Source organism: Archocentrus centrarchus, chromosome 6 (genome assembly GCF_007364275.1).
Source record: "Archocentrus centrarchus isolate MPI-CPG fArcCen1 chromosome 6, fArcCen1, whole genome shotgun sequence".
Taxonomy (NCBI): domain Eukaryota; kingdom Metazoa; phylum Chordata; class Actinopteri; order Cichliformes; family Cichlidae; genus Archocentrus; species Archocentrus centrarchus.
Window position 1 is genome coordinate 24,837,359 of NC_044351.1, and position 23,196 is coordinate 24,860,554.

Consider the following 23,196-nt stretch of genomic DNA (forward strand, 5'->3'; position numbering starts at 1 on the left):
AGAATTTACGCGTCCGGTGTGTAAAGGCCTTAAGACTTTTAACTAGTCAATGTGTGCTAGTCACAGAAACATTCATTTTAGCCTTAATTTTGATTCTCATATGACACTATATTTGACGCAAGAAGGAAACTGCTTTTATAAAAATTCTCACAATGCATTTAAGAAAATGCGAAATTAAAAAAAAAAAAAAAAAGAACAAACAAGTGCAAATGCTCGCCGGTGTAGTAACCAGCATAGCAACCCCGTGCTTCTAAACGCGGTTGCCACGTCTGAAGAGATAACGGCTTCCTCCAAATACAAAGTTTTGATCAAAGTCCTCATGGATATTGTTTAATTTTTGACATGAAACGGCTGAAGTCGTGTTGTGTTACTGTGTGATGTGATTCCTCGTTATATTGGGAAATCTGTGTTTACATTACACTCATTTTCTCGCACAACGGATGTGCCCTGGGTTATACCGTGTATGAGGGATATTCTGAGTAGAACATGGCATCCACGAAGCAAAACAGGAAGTGTCCCCTGGCGGGAAATTCGCTTGAAAGCCTACAGAAGGCCACTAAAGATTTCCTTATATATTTACGAACCAAGTTACCTGTTCTGCTCATTTAAATAGGATGTCCAGGATTAAATGTACCTAGACGACCGCTAAATAGAAATAGCAATTGACGTTTATAAACTTGAGGCTTACGTAATTGATTTCTAGTTAATCTTACAGCCACTCCGATTTGTAGCCAGTCTGTAGGTGGACTATGCGAGCTGAAATGGATAAAATTGTCTCACTGTCAGGTGGAGAGAATATCGCTGAACTTCAGAAATACCTTTCCTCCCTGACCGATGACCAGGTAAGTTGTTTTAACAACTTAGCACGACACGTTTTTTTTTGTTTGTTTTTTTAATAGCGGTCAAATCTATCTGTCCCAAAGTCATGTCTGCTTTGCCTATAAAATACTTTCCTCTCTATCACACGCTGTCTAGCTCATCAAAACCATTACCAATAGTGCACTGAAGGGCAAGCAGGTCGGGTCTATAATAAAAGGCATTTTTAAAGGTATGTAAACACTGATTATTATTAGTGTCAAAGATCCCAAGACAGCTAACGTATTTTCATTTAGTCATATCTCCTGTCAAAATAATTAAACATATATGCATAACGTGTATCTGGTTATATGGTTAATTAGGGTGTGCTAGTATGGATGTAAAGTTTGTGCTTATTGTTTAGGCTCTCCACCCAGTTCCACTGCTGGGGCAAATCGCAGACTTCTCCTGTATCAACACTGCATCCCTCTGTGTGAGTCTGGGGACCTTCAGGCTGAAGTGGCAGCTGATATCATTGGACTACTCATGCTGGAGGTATTTATGTTATACAGAACTTGCTATATATTGGTTTTGACTTGTCAAATACTTTTTAATATAATGGAAGTGAGACATGGATTTACAAAATAAAGTATATTGACATGTATTTGATTGATTGACTAGTTTTGGACCCACGTTCTTGGGCATACATGATTTTTCAGTTTGTGACAGTTTATTTTTCCTTTCAATCTAACTTGGAATCCTATCATTAATAACTTATTGAATTATGTATAAATATAAATATACTGTGATATATGTGCCCTTTCCTTTGTTCATATGTCTAGAATGGGACAGATTATGCATTTTCTGTCTAATTCACATTTTTAAAAATTTTATATAATACACAGACTCATACACTGTCTGGGCCATCTCTTGCAACACTGGCATCTCTTTTTGTTGATGCGATCAAAGTGGGGAAAATGAGTAATGGGAAATCCTTGGAGCTGTTTCCTACTGTTCTTACTGCACTTGCAGCATGTGAAGCTTTGTCTTATGGCAAAGGTAACTATGTGATCAACATTGTTGTCCCAATTATATCAAATCTATCACAATGTGTAAGATTTAAATGACAATGGTGTATTATAACTTTAGGGGAACTCAGTGGTGAGGAGTACAAGAAACAGCTGATTAACAGCCTCTGCTCAAGCAGGTGAGGGCATGTCACATTTAAGATATATGTTGATGTTTTTGGTAGGGTACTATGTAGTTGCCAGATTAGGCTTAAAATATTAGAAATTGTATGATCCCGTTTTTAAAAATGTGATTAAAAATGAGCATGGCAAATGATAAAATGTTTCAGCTTCTACATCTCTTCTGCTTTCTTTGTCCAATCTTTATTTTGTTATACAGGGATTAAATAATTTTTCAGATGATTGGAAGATATTTTTATTTTCATTGCATGATCTTCTCTTTTTTTTCATGCAGATGGGACCCACAGTGTGTTATCCACTTGACAACCATGTTTAGGTAAGATCTTTCACTTTAGTTTCATTGCATGCTTTGGCATCTTTCTGTTTCCGTTGTAATAGAGGGTTTATTACAGTATTATTGTATTTTCCTTTTTTTAAATTGCTTTTACAATGTTTCACTGTTTCCACCTCATTTTAGGGATGTGCCCTTGTCATCGGACGAGCTGCAGTTTGTGGTGGAGAAAGTACTGAGGATGTTCACCAAACTAGATCTGCAAGAGATCCCGCCATTGGTTTACCAGCTGCTGCTTTTATCTGCAAAGGTGTGTGACACCATGTTTTCTGCAACATGAAATGTGTTTCTCTTAGTATTAATTATCTAAATGTTTGTCTTGTTCTTTGTCTGTTAGGGTTCTAAGAAACAAATCCTGAATGGAATCATCAGTTATTTTAAGGAGCAGGATGCTTGCCAGGAAGAAGAGCAGAAACATGGAGAGTGAGCGATTCAAATACTGCAAGTGGGATTTGCAGTAGTCACTCTTCGTCTTGCTGTATGCTTTCCATTTGCTGACTGTATTTTATTTTCTTTGTACTCCTGCTTCCTCAGGAGCCTGGATCTAGAGGTTCAGTCTATCCCACAGGACCAGCTAAGGCATGTAGAAGGCACTGCTATCCTCCACGTAGTCTTTGCTATAAGACTAGACCATGAACTTGCAAGGGAATTTCTTAAAGGCTTTAAGGTTTTGTATAGTATTGCTCATTTCTTTGTTATTTGAATTGTTTCAGATTTTTTTGTTATAAGGTAGTCTGTGTCATAAATCCTGATTTTCATTTTTGCAGACATCATATGCAGACCTATGTCCTTTCAGTGTTGCCCTGTTGCTCTCAGTAGCACGTATCCAGCGTTATGAAGAGCAGGTGAGAAATCTACACTGTTTTTCCCCCATACTGAGTTGAGTCTTATTTCATTTTATCTTTCCTGTTCACTTGTGCTTATCATTTCCCCTTTTTCTTTGTCAGGTGTTTGAACTTTTGAAGGGAGCTATCATCAAGAGCTTCAAGGATGAGCAGCTGCAACAGGGATCAAAGTTACTACATGACCTCCTGCCAGGGCACTGCAGTGTGGCTCAGATGATACTGGATACAGTCAAGAACAGGTAAGAGTAGCAAACAATTTATTGATCTGTTAAACACATTTAACATAAAAATGTGGCACATTTGTTTTTCCATGATTTAAAAAGAAAGAAAAGAATGCCCCTCACAATAAAATAAATGAAATGGTGTAAACAGAAACATAATATTTGCATTTTGCTTTCTTATTTGGGTTCTACTTTTCCATACATGCAGTGTGTTTGGATGGGATCATGTTACCCAAGGGTTGGTGCAACTGGGCTTTTTCCTTATGGATGCATTTGGACCTAAACCTGGACCATTTGGCAAGACCACAGAGGGCTCGCTTACTGTGGCCCGAACCCCATCTCAACAGGCATGTAAGCTGGGAGGGCAGGTGCTTCTCCAGGGCTTTAAGGTAACATTTGGTTTAAATTTGATATTATTATTAAGTATTGTAAATAAAGATATTAAAATGTCATACAGATATTTTGTATTTCAACAGATGCACGAGCCAATCAGAGGAGAGATACTGGAGCAGGTCTTAAATCGACTGGTCACAAAGACAGCCTCACCTGTCAATCATTTCTTAGGTAGCACAGCCTTTAGGTAGCAGGGTCAGGTAAATGTGTATCAGTACTTGATGAATTTATAGACTATCTTTTGACAGTATTTTATGTTTGTCCCCCCCCCCTCCCCTCTTCAGACCTTTTCTCTGATATTGTGGTCTCTGCCCCCATGATCCTCCTGGAGTCATCCTCCAAGGTGACAGAGACATTTGACCACTTGTCATACCTGCCCTTGGCCACTGTTCAAGGTCTACTAAAAGCTGTCCAGGTACCTAAACAAACAGACAGATACACATAAACATGCTAGAGGTTTCTGATGTGTAATCATTCGGTTCTGTTTAATCTTCAGCCCCTGCTCAAGGTCAGCATGTCCTTGAAAGATGCTTTAATTTTGGTTCTCCGCAAGGCCATGTTTTCCAGGTTTGTGCTACTTTGATCTTAACACAACTTTAAAGTTCAATAAATACGGCAGTTTACACTAATCTACCCCCCTACATGACTCTCCACTAGCCAACTGGATGGCAGGAAGTCTGCAGTGACAGGCTTCTTGTTGCTTCTGAAGAACTTCAAAGTGTTGGGCAGCTTGGCCTCGAGTCAGTGTAGCCAGGCAATCTCCTCCAGCCAGGTACAGTTCCAGTTAGACTCTGTAGACATTCTTTACATACATGCATGTGCAGAGCACCCTAGCTGGAAACAATCTGCAGCTGTGCAACTGTGTAGTTTTAAACATGGTCTGTCTTTCTGTAACACTACATAGATCCAAGTGGATGTTCACTCTCGCTACAACTCAGCTGCCAATGAAGCGTTCTGCTTGGAGATCCTCAGCAGCCTGCGTCGCTGCCTCAGCCAGCAGGCTGATGTGCGCCTCATGCTCTATGAGGTCAGAAGCACCTTTTTAATGTCATGTTTATCATGTTAGTGTGGAGACAAAGTTAGAGAGGCAAGGCTGAGATGGTTTGGACATGTGAAAATGAGGGGGGATAGTGGATAGAGTGGAAAAAGGAATTTGAATATGGAGCTGCCAGACAGGAGGAAAAGAGGAAGACCACAGAGAATGGATGTAGTGAAGGAGCAAATGGAGAGGGTTGGTGTGACAGAGGAGGTGCTAAGCTGGAAGAAGTAGTTTATTATAATTGAGGTTGCACTTGCTGATATTAGATTTCCTAATTGAGACTTGGGGAAAAATGTATCTGACTTACCGTATTTTTCGGACTATACGTCGCTCCGGAGTATAGGTCGCACCAGCCAAAAAATGCATAATAAAGAAGAAAAAAACATATATAGGTCGCACTGGACTATAAGTCGCACTTTTTTTGGGGGGGGGGGGGGGGGGGGGGTTGATAGAATCCGAGACCCAGAGCAGAAATTCCATCTTGAACGGCAATTTAAAATAATAATGGATTAAAGAACAGGACGAACACGGTTACGCCTACGTTATGCTAACGTAGCACATTCAGCTACATGACGCACAACGAACACGTGTTCGGTATGTTAACGTAACATTAAGTTATTCAGATAACCATAGCATAAAGAACATACTAACAAGTTAACCAAACCATCAATCCATTGAATTCTTCATCCTCGGTGTCACTTCTAAACAATTCCGTACACTCCGTAGACGAAGCGCCGCTTCCTCTTCTGTGTCGCGTTAGTCAGACTCGTCGTCAGCTGCAGTTCCAATTATTCCAGCCTTTCTGAATCCCAACAGGATGGTTTGTCCCTGAAGCCCATGTTTTCTTGATCCATCCAATGACTTCCAGGAAAGTTGTGTGGCGCATTCTCCCAGTTGCCGTTAAGCTGTGCTCTCCATCCATCATCCACTGCGCCCACAGGTTACGCAAGACTGCCTTAAAGCTGCAGTTCACGGAGATGTCAAGTGGCTGGAGTATTTTGGTTCATGTGTTATAAATGTCACATATACGTCGCTCCGGAGTATAGGTCGCACCCCCAGCCAAACTATGAAAAAAAGTGCGACTTATACTCCGGAAAATACGGTAACTGTGATTCTTTTTCTTTAGCTGTGGACATGCAGGTTTTATACTGAAGAAGCAAATTCTTGTGGTGTTTTTAGGGTTTCTGTGATGTTCTCCGTCGCAACTCGCAACTTGCAAGCTCCATCATGCAGACAGTTTTGTCACAGGTATGTGTGTGAATTAAATGCATAATGTGTTAGCTATAATGGCCTGTGATGTATCACAAGGTTGTCTGTCCTTAGCTGAAGCGATACTACGAGCCCGAACAAGACCTCCTGCCCCCAGTTAAACTGGAATCGTGCATCACTGCTCACGGAGACCAAGTCTACCTTCAGGAGCCTCTGGTACTCTGTGCACTGTAGCATATTTGCATAGTGTGTTTTAGTTGTGCTAATATGCATGCTATAAATAGTGCTATTTTTCAGGCCCATCTGCTGAGCTGTACTGTACATTGCCTGACGTGGCTGCAAAACACGCGCCAGTCAGCCAACCCCAATGCTGATGACAGTGATGATGATGAGGAAGCAGAGGAAGGATACCAGTCGGAGCTACATGCTATTCTAGAGAGTATGACAAGACGCATGATCAAGAGTGAACTGGAGGACTTTGAACTGGTATGCCATGAGAGCTAGAGCAAGGAGCTTCTTTCTCCTTATGATTTATGGAACTTATTTTAACTGAGGCTTGAAAACGAGAACCACTGTCAGTCTATATTTTTCTAATGTAAAAAGTAGTGTGAGGCAAAATCGGATACCATCATAGATGTCCAATTATGACTCACATTTTCTTTTAGTTTTTAAGATTAGTCTGCTGTTCCTTGCTTTTATGTTAGCCCCTACCCTGGTGAGTTTCAATATTCCTAAGTCTTATTATGCTGTGTGTATGTTGATCAGGACAAGTCAGCTGAGTTTTCAATGGGATCCAGTGTTGGAGTGAAGAATAATATCTATGCTGTGCTAGTGATGGGAGTGTATGAGGTCCTCATGGAGTATAATTTTATCAAAGCCAACTACAGGTAACAACCACCTGTTTTTGTATGGTGCATTTTGTAGAAATGTTGTGCTACATAACAGAGTTTAAAACACCATAGCAACTGTTCAGCTCTTAAGTCAGTGAGTTTAATGGCTGACACAGAACCAGCACTCCCCCTGTAGCTGACTTCATAGAAATGACACCAGAATACTGGAGTTGTTACCAAAACAAAACTTAATTAGGCTCCCCAATTTGATAATGCATCATACAAAACCTATGCCATACTGTTCATTAACATTCTACTCTGTATATTGTCTACCGCACTGACGGTGGGGATTTATTTTTATAATTTACTGGAGTACCTTCCTCTGTTTCCCACAGTAAAAGCTGCTTTGAGGAGATCATTGAGCTTTTCAGCCGTTACCACAAACTGTCTGAGCTCCTGAAGGAGAAGTCTGGAAAGGGTCGAGTGCCCTCAAACAAGACCCCCCGTAGTTTACTCTCTATGGGCTTCATATCGATGCTGATCACTGTGCTCTTCAGGTAAATGCTTTTTTTAACGTTGACTATCAGTAGATTATTACATTTCATAAATACTGTATATCAGCTTTGATAGGGAGGTATTTATAATTTTCAGTTGATTTTAGGCTGTGTGAGTGTTTAAAACCACTCTCAAAATTGCTAATTAGAAATATTATGCAAACATAAAAAGTCAAACTCCATGGCAGTGGTTAAGAATTAGAAATGATAAATAAAAAATGTTTCTTTTCCAGGGATAACACACAGAGCAAAGAGGAGGCTCTCTCTGTGCTTCGCTCAAATGGAGAATTTGTGCGTTATGCGCTGAGCGTGGCCGTGCAGAAGATCCAGCAGCTGGACGAAACGGGACACACAGACGGTCCAGATGGACAGAACGCAGACAAGACTTTCCGCTTCCTCTGCGACATGACAAGGTGGAAATCTATTGGCCTAAATAACAGGGATAGGATTTTTTTCTTTGTGACACTTATGGGATAGAAAATGAGAATAAATTATCTCTGTCTATGTCTCTTTACAGTGTGCTGATGTGGCGCTACACAAACGTCCCCAGTGTGGTTGAAGAAGCAGGAAAGAAGGAGAAGCGCTCCAGTTTGTCCCGGCTGTGTCTGGAGGGTCTGCTCAGGATCTTCACAGCCTGCCAACAGCGCCACCCGGACAAGATGGCCCAGCTCCTCTCTACCTTGGGTTGGACAAACACTGAAAAAGCAGTAAATTTTTCAAAACAAAACCAAAAAAAAAAACAAAGTAGTAATTAATAATATAATTCGTTTCTTTCAAATGCTGCAGAAAATGACTCTGAAGATGGCACAGAGCAAGACGATGGCAATGTTGCAGAGATGAACTACTTTTACATTCGACAGTTTCAGGTGCTTCTGATCTGAATACTTTCTATAATAGTCTCTGTGTTAAGGTGTTAACACTAAAGAATACATGAAAACGGTGTTTGGATGCGCCAGATTCACTAAATTCCAGTTTTCTTTGCCCATCAACAGAGGGCGCTGTTCACACAGTTAAGTGGAGGTGAGGAAGAATTTAACAGTAAAGAGGCTCAGGTTCTGGTCAGCATCTTGAGTGTACTCGCACGCCAGCTAAAGCCCTCTTCCCAGCAGGTAGATTTATTTGAAAGTGCACTTCACTGAACAAAGTGACAGGCTCTTGTTCTAATATGCTATTATCTAATTAACAGTTTGTTCAGATGATCACATGGACTGAGAAAATCAGCAAAGAGACAAGTTTTGGTAAGTGATAGTTTAATCTTGTTGCCCATGTTAGGTGCAGTGAAATGTGTCCTGAAGTGTTTCTTCTCTCCTTTTAGAGGATTCTGCTTTCTGTAAGGGGCTGCTCTCTCTCCTCTTCAACCTGCATGCTCTCTACAAGAATCCTGCAAGTTTGTTGCTGGAGCTCTGCCAAGACATCCACAGCCAGCTGGGAGATATTGATCAGGTACATAGAATTTTACTTTGCAGTTTTCAGAGCATTTTTTGGCATTCTACTGTTGATACTGTTATGACTGGGAGATATTTAATTATCTAAAACTGTACTACACAGCTACAGTTAAACAGGACTATTTTAAATGCGTATCTTCCCCCACAGTAAAGTGATGACTGTAACCTTCAATAACAATACACCCACAATAAAGTGCATTTTTAGACTCTTCTCTTTTATTCTTTTTTCTGTCCCAGGATGTGGAGGTGGAAAAACAGTCTCATTTTGCCATTGTCAACATGAAAACTGCTTCAACAGCAGCAGTAAGTGTTGGTTCTCTAAAAGGAGGCATCTGACTAGCTGTGAGAGATATGCCTTTGCTTAGCCTGCTCACCTACTTCTTCATGTTAATGTCTTGTCCCAGCTGCTGGTCCTGTCTCAAGTTGACAGAGTGCTTGATGAAGTGGACTGGCTTATTGCCAGGAAGAAAAGTCAGACTGCTTCTGACAAATTGGGCTGTGGTAAGAAGCCTTTTACACTGATGCCGAGTTTGATTAATGCTGAGGGGAAAGATGCATTTGTCAGCAAGTGGTGCTAAAACATAAGTGATGTTATGTTTCGTAATGTGTAGGTGAAGCCACCCAGACTGCAGGTCAGCAGGATCCAGTTGAGAAAGCAGTCACCTTACAGCTTGGGACTCTCTTAACAGCACTAAGTGAGCTGGTCCAGACGGCCCTCCTGCCGGGCACGTTCACGGTTACACTGTTAAGAGAACTGACTCGCACATACACCATCCTCACCACGTTGGTCAAATATGTGCGTATTCTTCAACTTGGTGCTCTGAGAGAAATTGTCAGTGCAGTTTGCCGAGTGTGACATTATGCTCTCTTTATTTTACTTTAGTACATCCAGGTGTGTGCCAGCCAGCACAGTTCACTGCCAGCTCGCTTTGAGAAGCTGGTGAGTCCAAGCTGCTGTCACTTGGCTCAAATCTTCCAGTATAAATCTAATGTCAGGCTAATCTAATGTTTTGTATGCTATCTTTGCAGGTCAAACTATCCGGCTCCCACCTAACACCACAGTGCTACGCTTTCATCACTTATGCACAGGTACAAGCAAGCACAAGATGCATTTTATTTATTGGGGTGGCTGTGGCTCAGGGGGTACAGCAGGTCATCCACTAATTGGAAGGTTGGTGGTTCAATCCCTGGCTGCTCCTGCCCGCCTGCAAAAGTATCCTGGGACAAGATACTGAACCCTGAGTTGTGAATATTAGATAGAAAGCACTTAGGTGTGGAAATATAGAAAAAAAAAAAGTGCTAGTATGAAGGTGCGTGTGTGTGTGTGTGTGTGTGAATGAAGACATGTTGCATAAAGTGCTTTGAGTGCTCATGTTGAGTAGAAAAGTGCTATATAAGAACCAGTCCATTTCCAATTCCTCTTAGAGTGGAGATTTCAGTGGTGGAGGTGCAGATGACAAGAAAAAAAAGAGAAGGAATGATGTGAACACCACTGCTTCTGTAAGGCCACTTGCCTCATAATTTTAATGAATAATAAAAATACAAAATATATAGATATAAAATATACAGATATAAACAAACCTCTTCTGTTTTTCCTCTTGGAAGGCAAAACTATTACGTGAGACTAAGGCCATCCCCAACTTAATCTTCAGCATTGAGCAGTATGAGAAGTATCTCATCACACTCTCAAAGAAATCAAAGGTTTGTGTAAAGGCTGGAATTTTTTTTTTTTTCCTTTCTTAAAATACATAACAAGCATTAAACAAAACCCACAGGTCCCTCCGAACACTGTCAGTGCAACATCTGTCTGCGTGTTTATCCAGGTAAACCTGATGCAGTACATGAAACTGAGTACTTCTAGAGATTTCCGCATCAATGCTGCTACTCTGGATGCAGCTCTGCAGGAGCAGGATGACAGTCAGGAGGTTAGTGCCAGTTCGGTTCCACAGGACCATTAATACTGTTCAAACAACTGTGTCTTCTCTTCATTTTTACTTTATAATACTTAAATAATAGAATAATAGCTGACTCAGTACCCACACTGTTCTCATTGTTGAAATGTGCATGTAGCATGTCATGTAGATACAATGCTTTGAATGCTCCGAGCTGCATCTAAGCCCCCGTTGGCTTTGCTCAGTAAGTTCTTAGTTCTTTCATTTCTCTCAGACCACAGAGTCACAAGAGGCAGCAGAGACACAGGAACCCAAACAGAAGAAGAGGAAACAGTGAGGTGATACTGGGCGACACTGATCCATACAGCTGGTGAACAGTGTCCTGGCAGTTATATGTTTGGAATAAAAGCTGTCTGGTCCACACAGAGCTATCTTCCTTTGCTCAGAGAACCTTTAGTGATGTTGATGATTTGGTAGATGTCCAAGGCCTCACCTGTGGAAAGTTTGCACATGTTGTTTAACATTCTAGTTGTGTTCCTAAAGTTCACTTTATCCGGAAAAAAAAAAAAAAAAAGTCTAATTTTATTTGGATTTCTAAACTGAGTACATACAGTTCTTTTTCAGTTACATGAACATTGTTACCTCTACTTTACCTTATTTAAATATTTATCAAGAACCAATTTGATTGACTTCTCCAGTTTCTTAAAGGTAATGTCACAATGAACAAGCTGCACTGTTATAAAACTCAGGCTAAAGATGTTACAGTCCTAACTGCATACAACAACATTTGAAATGGTCCTATTTTAGGGCCGTTGGCTACACTAAGAGGTGGATATGACTTCCCATATACATGAATGCATCTTGAAGAGCTTTACAGTCTAATTTTTTGTCAAGTGTTGTTTTAAAACAAATTCTTGCATGTGAACATTTTCATAGTTTCAAATGTATAACCAGATTGTATCTTCTTGCATCCAATTTTTAATTTTAGATTTTGTAATGAGACATGCCTTCTAATCTTTTCTGTGCACTTTGTATATTAAACATTTATATAATAAATATACTATGATTAATGTTGGAAGGCTGATGATGGTGTGCAGAACTCACCAGGTGGTAGGCCATACTTTCGTTCCACACCTGTAGGATTGGAGGGAGTCACACAGTCCATGTTGACCTCCTTCCTCAAACACTGATCAATGTCAACTGCACTGAAGAAGGCTACTGACTGGGGAAGGTCCTGCATGCCTAAAGAATGAGCGAACATACTCCTACAGGAAAAGAAGCACAATAGCCATCCATTCTAGAGCAAACAGTTTGTCGCTGAGAATATATCCTAAACGAAGAGCACACCTTGTAAGGAGGTTTGTGATCTGAAGTGCCAGAGCTGCTCGGTAACGGTCTTCACTGCGGACCAGGTATCGCACCTCATCGTGGATGCTGATGCAGAAGCGGCCATCAATGTTATACTCCTCAAAGAGCCACTTCATGGCCACCAACATCAGATGGAGGTAGTCCACTGCAGAGCTCTGAACCACCCAGTTCACTCTGCTGGTGATAAACTGACAAGCATCTCAAAGATTAAACCGTACACATTACACTCCCTGTTGTGGCCTACTCATGTTAGTTAGAACTGGATGCTGAGAGACAATCAGCGCTGTCTCACCTCATCTTTAACTGTCTTGGGCTCCAGTGCTCTGCTGATCCTGCAGCCTAGAACAGGGGTGGCCGGGTTCTGTGAATGGGCTATACTCTCCAGCTTATTGAACATGTCCGACTCAGTACCTCCAGCCCACAGACGCTTGCCGACCATATCCCATCTCTTCCGTCGAGAACTGAGGCGGTATGAGGAACAAAGAAAGGAAAATTAAAGAGCAGAGAAACTGAGAGGATGATATTCTGGGACACTAAAAGAGTCGTTGCAAGCCAAGTGCTTGTGGATGTTTTGTGTTTTTGTTTTACTTGTTTACTCACTATTGTGAAGCCAATCTAGTGATCCTCCGCAGTTCCTGCAGGGAGACACTTCCATCTTCCTCCCGCTGTACATTTATACCCAGTTCATTGACCAGCCACTCACCCTCTTCTGTAAGATGATATCTGACAAATACAAACATGCTGAGTGGAAGCTCAAGTTGCACACTTTATACTATTAGACACTGAACTTACCTGCGTAAACCTTTTGTTAAGGCATACATCTGTCTGGCCTTACTGCTAGCTTCTGTCTGACTGAGGCGGTGGTTGAACTGCATCAGCAACCTCTCAGCAAAGGGCTGCCCTGCACCATATATGCGCCCATAATTGAACACCTTTGCGTGTTCTCGGCTGATGCCCACAGCATCAGCAGTACGGCTGTGCAGGTCAGTGCCTTGACTTTTCTTTCCTTGAAGGGTCATCCAGCCAAACGCTGTGCAACCTGAACCGCAGACACATGTGTAAAGCATTACCATCAAAGGCACACACAGCAAAAAGTCTTCTATAAACTCTTACATTTTTTTTTAGAACCTAACAAATCATACCATGCATGCCTGCAAAGTGAGCCTCTCCTAGCACTGCGGCAATCCATAACTCTTGAGAATCTACATCTGCTCCTATCAGGTGATATCCAGGTGGTACCTGCACCATGGCCTTTAGCTCACTGCCTACCCGATCTCGCTGTGAACACAAAATACAGCCCATACAAACAAAATTCCTCTAGCGTCTGGTCTGTATTTTCACACTTGCGCAGATTAGTGTGTCTCTGCTTCTTACCCGTGCATTGCTGGCAGTCAACCACGTTGGCTCCACAGCTCTACGTGTTACTGTTCCAGCAGTGATGACCTGAGGTAATATGGCACCATACTGGCCCTCTTCATCAAAATCTTTGTGTCTTTGGGAAATGTTACATTTATTGCTATCATTACTTTTTTTGTTTAATCAATAAATACAGGATTAGTTTTTGAAATATACCAGACAAACCTGCTGACAGAGCGGGGAAGCTCCCCCTTTCTGAGCCACAGTACCATCTGAGAACTATGAGAAGACAAGGAAAATACACATTAACCATTTCTAGCATTATATAAGCTGATTTGTTATTGACTAACGCACTCATCTGATGAGGTACCTTATACGTTTATGAGCATTCCTCCAGAAAGACATCATTTTGTTGATCTCCAGAGCCCGTGTTGCATTGGTGCCACCTCTTCCTGCTCTGAGAGTGCCATCCTCCATCTTCGCCAGGAAGTCCTTTGAAAAAGGACTGCCGACGTTGTTGTGGTTACCATCCTTTAAACACAAATAATCAGTCAGAAGGTAAAAGTACCTCAGTGGAACAACGCCGTGCCAGTGCTTTAGGTCAACAAGTAAAATTCACCTTATGAGGTAATTTGAAAAACCAGCAACCTGGTATATTGACATCATTGTAGGGGCCATTTCCATGGTGATATTGGCAGTCACTCCCCTCTCTGACATAATGTGGATCTGTGGACTATTGTTAATAAAGAATATAAAGTATGTCAAAAACAAATCATAGTGAAACACAAAAGTTGACATGATGTTAAGTATAATGGAAAGTTACCAGCCCATTCACTCACCCTGTTTTTGGTCTCTGCTTTTTTTGTCATTCTGAGGCTGTTTTCCTCAGTCAGACTTTCCAGGGAACTCAACTCCTCTACCTATGCATGACAATATGAATGAGAAAAAAGTGGTGCAATATTCTATGCTAATTGCTTCAAAGATGACAATATATTGTGCACCTTTGTCCACACCGTGCTGTCTGTCAACATGAGGTCATCTGAAGGGATGGAGTCCAAATACTCGGGCTGCTCCTTGCTTTTCTGTTCACAATGCTCTCTGTACACACTTTCAATAGCTCTGTGGAACACAACAAGACTTTAATATACAGTTTAAAATATCCAGCCATCAATGACCATCCTGCTAAGCTCAGGTCATGAGGACAAAGCACCCTGCTATGATTTTACTTGCATTAGACACACCTGTGGGGGCACACAGGACCTGTGTTTTCCTCCTGAGAATCAAGGCTGTCCCTGCGTCCGGGTACCAGATAGCCCCACCCATGTTTCTCTGTGTAATGCAAGGGGAAACCATCCCAAGTCAGACGCATCAGTTTAGGTGTCAGTCTCATCTGCAGGCTGATCAGACTGGGTCCAGGTGACCAGCTGCCTTCAGAGATCTTTTCACACAGCTTACGATACCACCTAACAGAGGAAATAAGGAGGGAAAGGGGCTGACTTACACCATCAGTGGGAAACAAAAGTGGAAAGGAAAAGATGTGTGATGTGGTATGCCAGAGTAATCTTACCCTGGATGGGCGGGCAGATGCTGCCTTTTCTTAGGAAGTCGAGTTACTGTTTCTTTCAGTTTCTCAACAGCCAGCCTGCTGGGGCAAGGGGCTTCCATCTCTTCTTCAGATGGTGGACCTGGGTCTGATATCACAAAAACTGAATTATCTCTGTGACTTTATTCATATTGTGTGTGCACAGTAGATATATTATACCAATTAATCAAAATACATCCAGCTTAAAAAGACACATATTGTGCCTTAGTAGCTGCGCTTATACCTTCCTCCCAGTCTGGAATAGGAGTGGCATTTTTTGTGTTATCTGATTTTTTTGAGTCTTTCTTCTTGCTGGTTGCAACTTTTTTTTGCTTGAATTCCTGCACATCCCATTCAAGATCCCAAAGCCAGGGGTCTTCTTTGTATCTTTAAAAACAAACAAACAAAAAAAACAACAAACCATATACACTGTGAATCTTTTTATAGAAGCACATTCATAGTTTGGGTTACTAAGTGATATAGCAGGCCTAACATGGTGATAAATCAGCGCTTGTCTCACTTGTCATTCTCCAGGAGCTGACAGGCATCATCTGCTAGAGTCATCAGAGACTTCTTCATCTCTCTTTGGAGCTCTTCATAAATGTCCTGAGAATCTTCCAGGTATCGCCCCCAGTGCTGATTGATGGGAAGGTAGCTCACACCCATCTCCAGCATCCCTGCAAGCGTCACTGGATGAGGGCACCTTATGAAACACAGCAGAGACGGCACAATTATACAACATAAAGGTGACTGTAAATATTTGTGGGTTGGGATTTACTGACCTCTCCATGAAGAGGGGTAGTTGTTCTGTGAAGACCTCGTGTGTGGCCTTCACGTCAAGTGCACAGTACTGCATTAACTCCTGTAGGTGTCAGCAAAAGCACATTTATTTTGCCTAAGTGTCCTTCATGCCAAAATACAAGATTTAATAAATTGTCCACATTTACTGTTGCAATCAGACATAAATTTTGCCACAAAACTGTGACCTGGAAATTGTTCCTGACATCCGTCATGCTCCCCTTCACAAAGGTCTCTCTGGCTTCTTTCTGCAGCGGTGGCCCTCCCACATACAGAGCATGAACGTCAGCCAGATTGTTAATACTGCTAATATTCACCCAGTCCCAGGAGCCAATCTGTACACAAAACATCATGTCACGCTGACGGCAAGAGTCTTTAAAATACCAAATTATTTTCTGAAAATATTGAATATTGTAGGTGAACTTTAGTGGGAAAGGGACACAAACCATTGGGCCCTCACGTTTCTTTCCAGCTTTCTTAATGTGTTCCTTGACCTCCTGAAGACCCCTCTTTTTACCCAGCTTACTGGCCATCCACAGTGTACGCTGGAAGCCGGTCAGCCCCGAAATGGCCATGTGAAGGCTCATTGTGTCCATGAAGCGTACCTTTGAACCCTTACAGGGAAGAAAACACAATTGTGTGAATATGAGAGTCACAGACAAAAATTCACCACACAACAAAAGATTTTATAAATCGAGAAGGAAAAGGGACATGTGAGAAATATGATCTAAACCTTTAGTAGATACTGCTCCTTAATATGAGCCCGGTCAAAGCTGACATTGTGGCCCACGATGAGCCTCTCCTTCCATTGGCCCCCTGAAGGGCGGGCAGAGTTGAAAGGTGTCTCTAGCGGAATGAGATCAGCAAGGGTCAGCTGGTTTGACCAGGAGTATCGCTCTTCAATCAGACGCTTGCTGCACCACGAGTACCTAGAAAATGAACCATGAAGATCTAACAGCTGCCTATTTACATCCACATTCCAGTTTGTCTTTTAAACTTTTCACTGGTAGCATTAGCTGAATGACAGAAATAATGATTTACCAATGAAACAAACTACTACAACACAAGAATAAAGCAAATTAATCAATTAAAAAAAAAGGGGGGGGGGGGGGGGGGTTGGGGGTTCCTTACCAGTTGGTTGGAGAAACAGCAACAGCCAGTGTGGGACACTGTCCCTCTGTTGTGCACACCTCCACATCAAACACAAGAGCTGACTCCTCTGGAAAATCTACTTTCTGACTCTCCCCATTGGCCCCATAGCGTGTCCAGCCAACCTCCCAGCTCCATTCCTGAGGCATGGGTGGTAACTCAGCCAGCTGCAGCTGGGTGGCAGCCACAAGGTAGGGAAGGTTCTGCGTCTTGGCCAAGATACGAAAGTGCTCATCAATGTTTTTGCCATACATCTTGGGGAGTTTCAGGTTGACGTCGGGCAACAGTGAAGCTTCCTTCCCCCACAGCTGGTGTTTCTGCAAGTGCCTTATGCTGCGTTCTACAGCCTCCTCCCTGTATTCTGGCTCCAGCCCTCGAAAGATCTGCTCATGAAGACCTTTTGACAGCATCTGGATGTTAAGGGGGTTCAGGCGGGTCTGTGTGGGGTCCTCGCCCTGAAGTGCTTGAGGCTTGGTGGAGCAGAAGCCGCGTAGACACATCCATTGTAGAGAGATACGAGTCCTCTCTAGAGGAGAACGTAACAGATGCAGCATCACCTCGTGTGGACTTCTCACTAGAGCTGGAAGACATTGATGCAACATTGAACTAACATGATACAGCTCGGTTCGGATAAGTTTGTTTCATCATAAAATGCAGCATGATGCCCAAACTGGGACTGAATACACCTTTACCTAGGCACCAGAGAGCCTCTGCACACGATGAGAAATGTAATTTAGTGTCTTACAGCCATCTTCGTATTTCTGATTGTTTTTGTGAGCCTCCAACATCACTTGCTTGCACTTTGATATTTCACTCAGGTGTTACTCAAATATTTATAACTACACTTTTGTATTAATGCTGCTAGGCATACCTAAAACACGACCCGCGAAACTATCACCGAATTGCCAAATTATACACGCAGAAAGATGGTTGCTTTACTTTTTCACATTACTGTAGCTGCTGCGCTGCCAGCACTTCAACGCATGTTTACCAACACTTGGCTCACACAGGGGGCTACGCTAACGTGTGAGCAACTTAACAAATCTCAGATTTTAGTCCTGCGCTATTTATCTTTACTTGCCAGAAAAGCACCCCAGCTGATCTGTTATCACGTTAAGTATCCAAACATTTATCATTTACTACAGAGTAAATTACAGCCTCACCATAGTATTCCTTCTCGTGGGGTTGTATGACCAAAGCCAAGCAAATCGTTGGCGCCACCGCGCGGTCTGGATGACTATGTTTCAACACTTCTTATTCAGAAAGAAGTGATTGAATGAACACGGTGGACAGCGATATAAATTTGTAGTATGGATAACTCCAGAATACAGAAATACTGTACACAACTTATTACCGTTTCTCCGTAGATATCATTAAAAGTGTCGGATGTCACAAAGCTCACTACACTGTGGGCCGCGTGGCCTAATGGATAAGGCGTCTGACTTCGGATCAGAAGATTGCAGGTTCGAGTCCTGCCGCGGTCGCATGTTTTTGTTGCGTTTGTATCTCTAATCTGTCGGTGTTGTTTCAATAATTTAAGCGATTCTTGGTTGTTAACGTTTGTCGAAATTTACCACAAAAACACAAAACGCTGTGCTGCAGAGAATACGTAAGGTGTCTGAATAATTAGAGATGTTTTAAACCCAGTTTACTGATGAGGATGTGAAGACCAAACCTGTGTCGCTGTCGGTCTTATTTTACTGCAACACCTGGCTCGTTCCAGCCCTATAATACAGCCACACATAAAATAGTATTTGCTCGGTAGCTTTTTTTTTTCATTTACACGTCCAGGATAACGGAGTCAGTGGAGATCATTGTCTCTATTGTCATTGTCGATATTGTATTGGCTACCCTTGGATCATTTAAACTGTTGTGTTTTCTCGTTGATTTTGGCAGACGATGGCGGATGCCACGGAGGATGTCGAGCTGGACTTTGCAGCTGACGAGCAGGAGAGGGCGCGGAGAAGCGCAGTCATAAGGTGCACTGCAGGAGATATTAACACATGGGCTCTTTGGTCTTGCGTCATGTCAGTGGAGATTGTTTTCAGTTTTGTATTACTAGTTACATCCGAATCCCAGAAACCGTATTAAGCAAATCTTAACTTCATTGATCAATTTCTTCTGTGTTGCACGCAGTCGCAATTTAAAACATTTACACCTACAGAGTTTGCAAGACTGCACTTTTTGTGATATCTTCTCATACATTTGTATGAGCTGAGTGACAGAATCTATTTTCAGGATTTTAGGGGAGGGGGGGATACTGGCAAATCCTATTTTTAATCCCTACCAGAATACAAGTAAAACAGATTGTCTCCTTATGCAATTACGCATTTGGGGTTGTGCCACTGACAGTGCTTTAGATTAAAATATTAATCAACTGTGCAGATGTTAAAGGTGAGTACCAGTTCAGACAATAACAGGACTCATGCCTGGACTCTTCAACACTCAACTCACTGAGAACATTAAACGTGAATATGGCAGAAAAATGTAGATAGGCATGTGGAGTGCTGTTTTTATGGAGTCATAAAACTAATCTGGAACAGCCTGAAATATTGGATCAGATGTAAATGGCAGAAGAAGGCCTAAATGACCAGAGGGGCACCTTCCCAGCAGCTAAACTTGACCATGTGACTGGAATCATTGCTTGTTAGGTGTAGGCCCATAAATCCACTTTGGGAAAAAAAAAAAAAAATTAATGCTCCAAGTGCCTAAAATAAAGCTTCCGAAGCAAACATCCATTTCATCCTGAGCAATTATGAGTGGATATCTCAGTCATGGATTTGAATCTCATAGAAAATATTTGCTTGATTTAAAGAAAGCAGCTCTGAAGTCAAAGAATATTACTATTACTAGAAGCTTTTGTACATGGGGAACAGGCTAAGGCTACATAAATGAGAGGTGTCAGAACCTTATGAGAAACTACTGGAAACATTAATCAGAGGTCACAAAGGTGAAAGGAAATAAATACTAATTTGAAATTGTGGTGGAATAATGTTCATGGATCTTCTATTCATAAGTACGCCCAAGTGACAACTGACTGTGATGGCTTTAGTTCATGTTTTTACAAATTTTTATTCACGGAATGTCTTGCAGGTTAACTAATTTTGATTGCACAGCATCACTTCATGTTTCCATACATGCTCACCTGTATCTGTTTGAAAGGTATCTGCTGTCATGTCAGGCTTCTCATTTCCAATCCCTACACTTTCAGACACCCCATGGCCTCCTTTTTCCACCTGTTCTTCCGAGTGGTTGCCATCGTTGTCTATTTGCTGTGTGAGTGGATCAGCAAGAACTTTGCATCATGTTTTGTCCTGATCATAGCTCTGCTGTCCTTTGACTTTTGGTCTGTGAAGGTAAGAAGTCAAATAGATTGGCTGATTTAATTTGTTTTCTGTGGCCTTAATTATTTCTTTAACTTTGCTGGTTTTAATTGCTCACGCTTGTTTCCAGAATGTGACTGGCCGCCTGTTGGTGGGGTTGCGCTGGTGGAATCACATAGACGAGGATGGAAAGAGCCTCTGGGTATTTGAGGCCAAAAAAGTAAGACAGTGTTGTGTGCATTTTGAGTCCCAATGAGCATTTTTAATGTGTTAAACACTGAGGTTTTGCTATGTATCTGTGTGTAGAAATCCCGGGATAGTAACACCGGGACAGAAACAGAGGAACGGATATTCTGGCTGGGCCTAATAATCTGTCCTATCATCTGGACGTTCTTCTTCTTCACCTCCCTCTTCTCCCTGAAGCTTAAATGGCTGGTGAGACTCCCTTTGCTTGCGTGCCTACTGCTCTGCATATGCACTAGATCACATATTGTCTTTCTCAAAGGCGTCTGTCTGCCTTCCTCAGTCAGTGGTGGTGGCTAGTATTTCCCTCCAAGCAGCTAACCTTTATGGGTACCTACGCTGCAAGGCAGGCGGACAGGATGGCCAGCCTCCAGGCAACTGCTCTTTCACAGGACAGCAGCTCACCCAGCGTGTGAGTGACTGTCTGCATCATGTAGCATCTGTTGTTCTCCTGTTAAGATGTCACTGCACATTAATATTATAAAGTATGTCTTTTTTTTCTCTTTCAGCCAGATATCATCTTTGGAATACTATAATGGTCACCCTCCTGCACCTGTAAGCTGCCTTATCCCCAGTATTTCCACAAACCGCGGATGCCCAAATGGCTTTGTGCCCTGTGTTTAGCTCTGTTTAATGCTGTGGGCTGTTTATTGCACATGTTGCCCATGGATTGGTGTGGCTATGGTCAATAAAAGAGAAATCAATGTCACAGTTATTGCTCGTGATTGAATACCACACCTCTGTCAACAGGCAGGCAGGTCAACATGCCACAGGGTACAAAAGGAATAATGAATGGATGAACCACACAAAAGAATGGAAACTAATAAAACAAAACTTTTTATAAATATTTTTCAAACATAACCTATTGGATTTTTTTTTTTTGGATTATCGATCAATATGTAATACGTACATGCATAATTTACACTGGCCATTATCAGCCAGTTTCAGTACACTGCCTTCTTTTTTTTTAAGTCTATGTATAGGTCAAAAGAGTATTTTCAAAAATAAATGGCCATAAAATTTGAAAGGAAACTGAAATGCAGTGGGAAAGTGAGGTTAATTATTAAGAGAGGATGAGATCCCATTATTTGCTGTAAATACAACTAAAAAGTGTTCTGTTTATGTATTTTATTAAGGTGTAGTTTAGTTTAAAACAGTAAAAGATCTCTAACCGTACAGATTTGGAGGGAACTGTTCGTGCTGCTCTTGGCCGTGGCCCCTGATGTTCATTTCCCACACTTCCCACACAAACCTCAAAGATCCTTTATTCATCAAGAAAGCCAACACCGTCTTCCAGCCTGTGAGGCCATGAGAACGTCGTCAGGCGCGATTTTTATTCTGCATTTACGAAAAGCCTCTCGTCATAGTCACTTTCATTCATAAAGTGAAAACAAGAAATATGACTACATATGGTCACCAGAACGGCTTTGTGACTTTGCAAGTTGCAAATCTAGCGGTTTACACATTTGCTGTGCGACTGCCTCTCAAGATAGAAACATAAATTGGCCAAGACCAGATATTAAGGTTTGAAAACAGCATGAATGAGAAGTCATTTAAGTCTTTGGGCAAATTTCATGACTGCAGAACAAAGTCCATCTGAAACTGGTGTGATATTGTCGAAAGCTCCTTAAAAAAAAAAAAAAAAAAAACAGATGTAGAAGTCAAATTCTTTTATACAGTTGTGCCTTTTACAATTGTTTTACTACCACGACAAGCGTTGGTGGTAGTGAAGAACTTAAGAAAATGGGAGTTATAAAACAGCCAGGAGTGAGACAGCTTGGTGAAATCGGATCATCTTTGGTGCCGACGGACGCTGTGATTGGTCAATACGTCTCCCTGGTCCTGGTATGACGTCACTGCGGAGCGAGTAATCAGGCGGTGGAGGAAGCGCGCAGGCTGGAGGAGAGGCAGAAGCTGGAGCACTGAGGATGAAAACGGACTCATCCACGAGCGGTTCCGCTTACTCTCACCGAGGGCCCGACGTAAACGCAGAAAAATGAGCCTGGAAAATTCAGCGCGAGCTAAAGTTGGGGACATTTGCCTCCAGAGTTTCCTTTGCTTCTGAAGCAGGTAAGAAATCCAAGTGGAAATGAGCAAGATTTGCACATAGAGCATCATGGTTTTTTTTTTTCTTGCGAGCTCTGAATCCGTTCAAATGTCATATCCATGTGACTTACGCAGAGGGTTTGGGGACACTGATAATCTCTGCTTGGTTTACCTGTTGGTTTATTTCCAAGGGAAGGAAATTTGTAATTTAACTACCAGAAACCCCCTTGTTTTTCTTTTTTTTTTTTTTTTAAATGACACGAAAGCAGGTGTAGGCTATGGTCTTTGAACAGACAAGAAAAAAAAAAAATCTTATTCGCTAAAGTACCAGAATAACATAGACTGCCACAATCCCCTGCATATTATTATGACCAGACAAATTGGTTTCATGCGTTAGCTTATGCGAATAATCCTTGTGATGTGTCTAGTTTTAGAAGAAGTAGGCCAATCGCAACTCTCATTAAAAGTAGGCTGTCTTTGCCCCCAGGAGCCCTAACGAGCCAAGAGCAAATTAAAACATCTTACACACCCCGGCACCCAACCCCAGCTCAATTTAGATTGAGAAGATT

General features: G+C 41.9%; 3 protein-coding genes and 1 non-coding gene across 6 annotated transcripts; 3 read left to right on the top strand and 1 right to left on the bottom strand.

Moving 5' to 3' along the window:
* The first annotated feature begins 336 nt into the window (after positions 1–336).
* Positions 337–11,171, top strand: fanci (FA complementation group I). The gene is made up of 37 exons (XM_030731060.1): positions 337–842; positions 976–1,048; positions 1,220–1,350; positions 1,701–1,854; positions 1,945–2,002; positions 2,278–2,319; positions 2,461–2,584; positions 2,672–2,757; positions 2,869–3,001; positions 3,102–3,179; positions 3,282–3,418; positions 3,609–3,789; positions 3,877–3,964; positions 4,078–4,208; positions 4,290–4,360; positions 4,451–4,565; positions 4,698–4,820; positions 6,012–6,080; positions 6,156–6,257; positions 6,339–6,527; positions 6,807–6,928; positions 7,267–7,428; positions 7,659–7,838; positions 7,943–8,109; positions 8,212–8,291; positions 8,418–8,534; positions 8,612–8,663; positions 8,741–8,868; positions 9,108–9,173; positions 9,275–9,371; positions 9,482–9,666; positions 9,754–9,810; positions 9,900–9,959; positions 10,296–10,370; positions 10,476–10,571; positions 10,694–10,795; positions 11,037–11,171. Exons 1-37 carry the CDS (start codon positions 750–752, stop codon positions 11,097–11,099), a joined length of 3,987 nt encoding a protein of 1,328 aa, XP_030586920.1. The 5' UTR covers positions 337–749; the 3' UTR covers positions 11,100–11,171.
* Positions 10,416–18,201, bottom strand: polg (polymerase (DNA directed), gamma). 3 transcript variants are annotated; one of them, XR_004020081.1, is made up of 23 exons: positions 18,179–18,201; positions 16,998–17,595; positions 16,600–16,795; positions 16,313–16,480; positions 16,055–16,201; positions 15,851–15,930; positions 15,589–15,771; positions 15,313–15,455; positions 15,054–15,177; positions 14,728–14,949; positions 14,488–14,605; positions 14,326–14,406; positions 14,106–14,219; positions 13,857–14,017; positions 13,712–13,765; positions 13,505–13,622; positions 13,273–13,408; positions 12,923–13,169; positions 12,731–12,853; positions 12,423–12,591; positions 12,110–12,318; positions 11,867–12,004; positions 10,416–11,255 (listed from the first exon to the last, which is right to left on the bottom strand). XR_004020081.1 is itself a non-coding variant. In XM_030731061.1 (23 exons), the coding sequence occupies exons 2-23, from the start codon at positions 17,567–17,569 to the stop codon at positions 11,191–11,193; spliced, it is 3,591 nt and encodes a 1,196-aa protein (XP_030586921.1). In that variant the 5' UTR covers positions 17,570–17,595; positions 18,179–18,201; the 3' UTR covers positions 11,122–11,190. The 3 variants fall into 3 exon arrangements, 2 of the variants coding, with proteins under 2 accessions (XP_030586921.1, XP_030586922.1); XM_030731061.1 differs by having other exon boundaries at positions 11,122–11,255; positions 11,867–12,027; XM_030731062.1 differs by lacking the exon at positions 18,179–18,201 and adding an exon at positions 17,708–17,816 and having other exon boundaries at positions 11,122–11,255; positions 11,867–12,027.
* A 225-nt stretch (positions 18,202–18,426) lies between these two features.
* trnar-ucg (transfer RNA arginine (anticodon UCG)) lies at positions 18,427–18,499 on the top strand. Its single transcript has one exon. It is a non-coding gene; the product is annotated as a tRNA-Arg (tRNA).
* Positions 18,500–18,749: 250 nt separating this feature from the next.
* LOC115781422 (Golgi apparatus membrane protein TVP23 homolog A-like) lies at positions 18,750–21,210 on the top strand. Its single transcript, XM_030731063.1, has 7 exons — positions 18,750–18,815; positions 18,912–18,994; positions 20,227–20,371; positions 20,469–20,558; positions 20,645–20,773; positions 20,865–20,993; positions 21,091–21,210. Exons 2-7 carry the CDS (start codon positions 18,915–18,917, stop codon positions 21,115–21,117), a joined length of 600 nt encoding a protein of 199 aa, XP_030586923.1. The 5' UTR covers positions 18,750–18,815; positions 18,912–18,914; the 3' UTR covers positions 21,118–21,210.
* Positions 21,211–23,196: the final 1,986 nt, after the last annotated feature.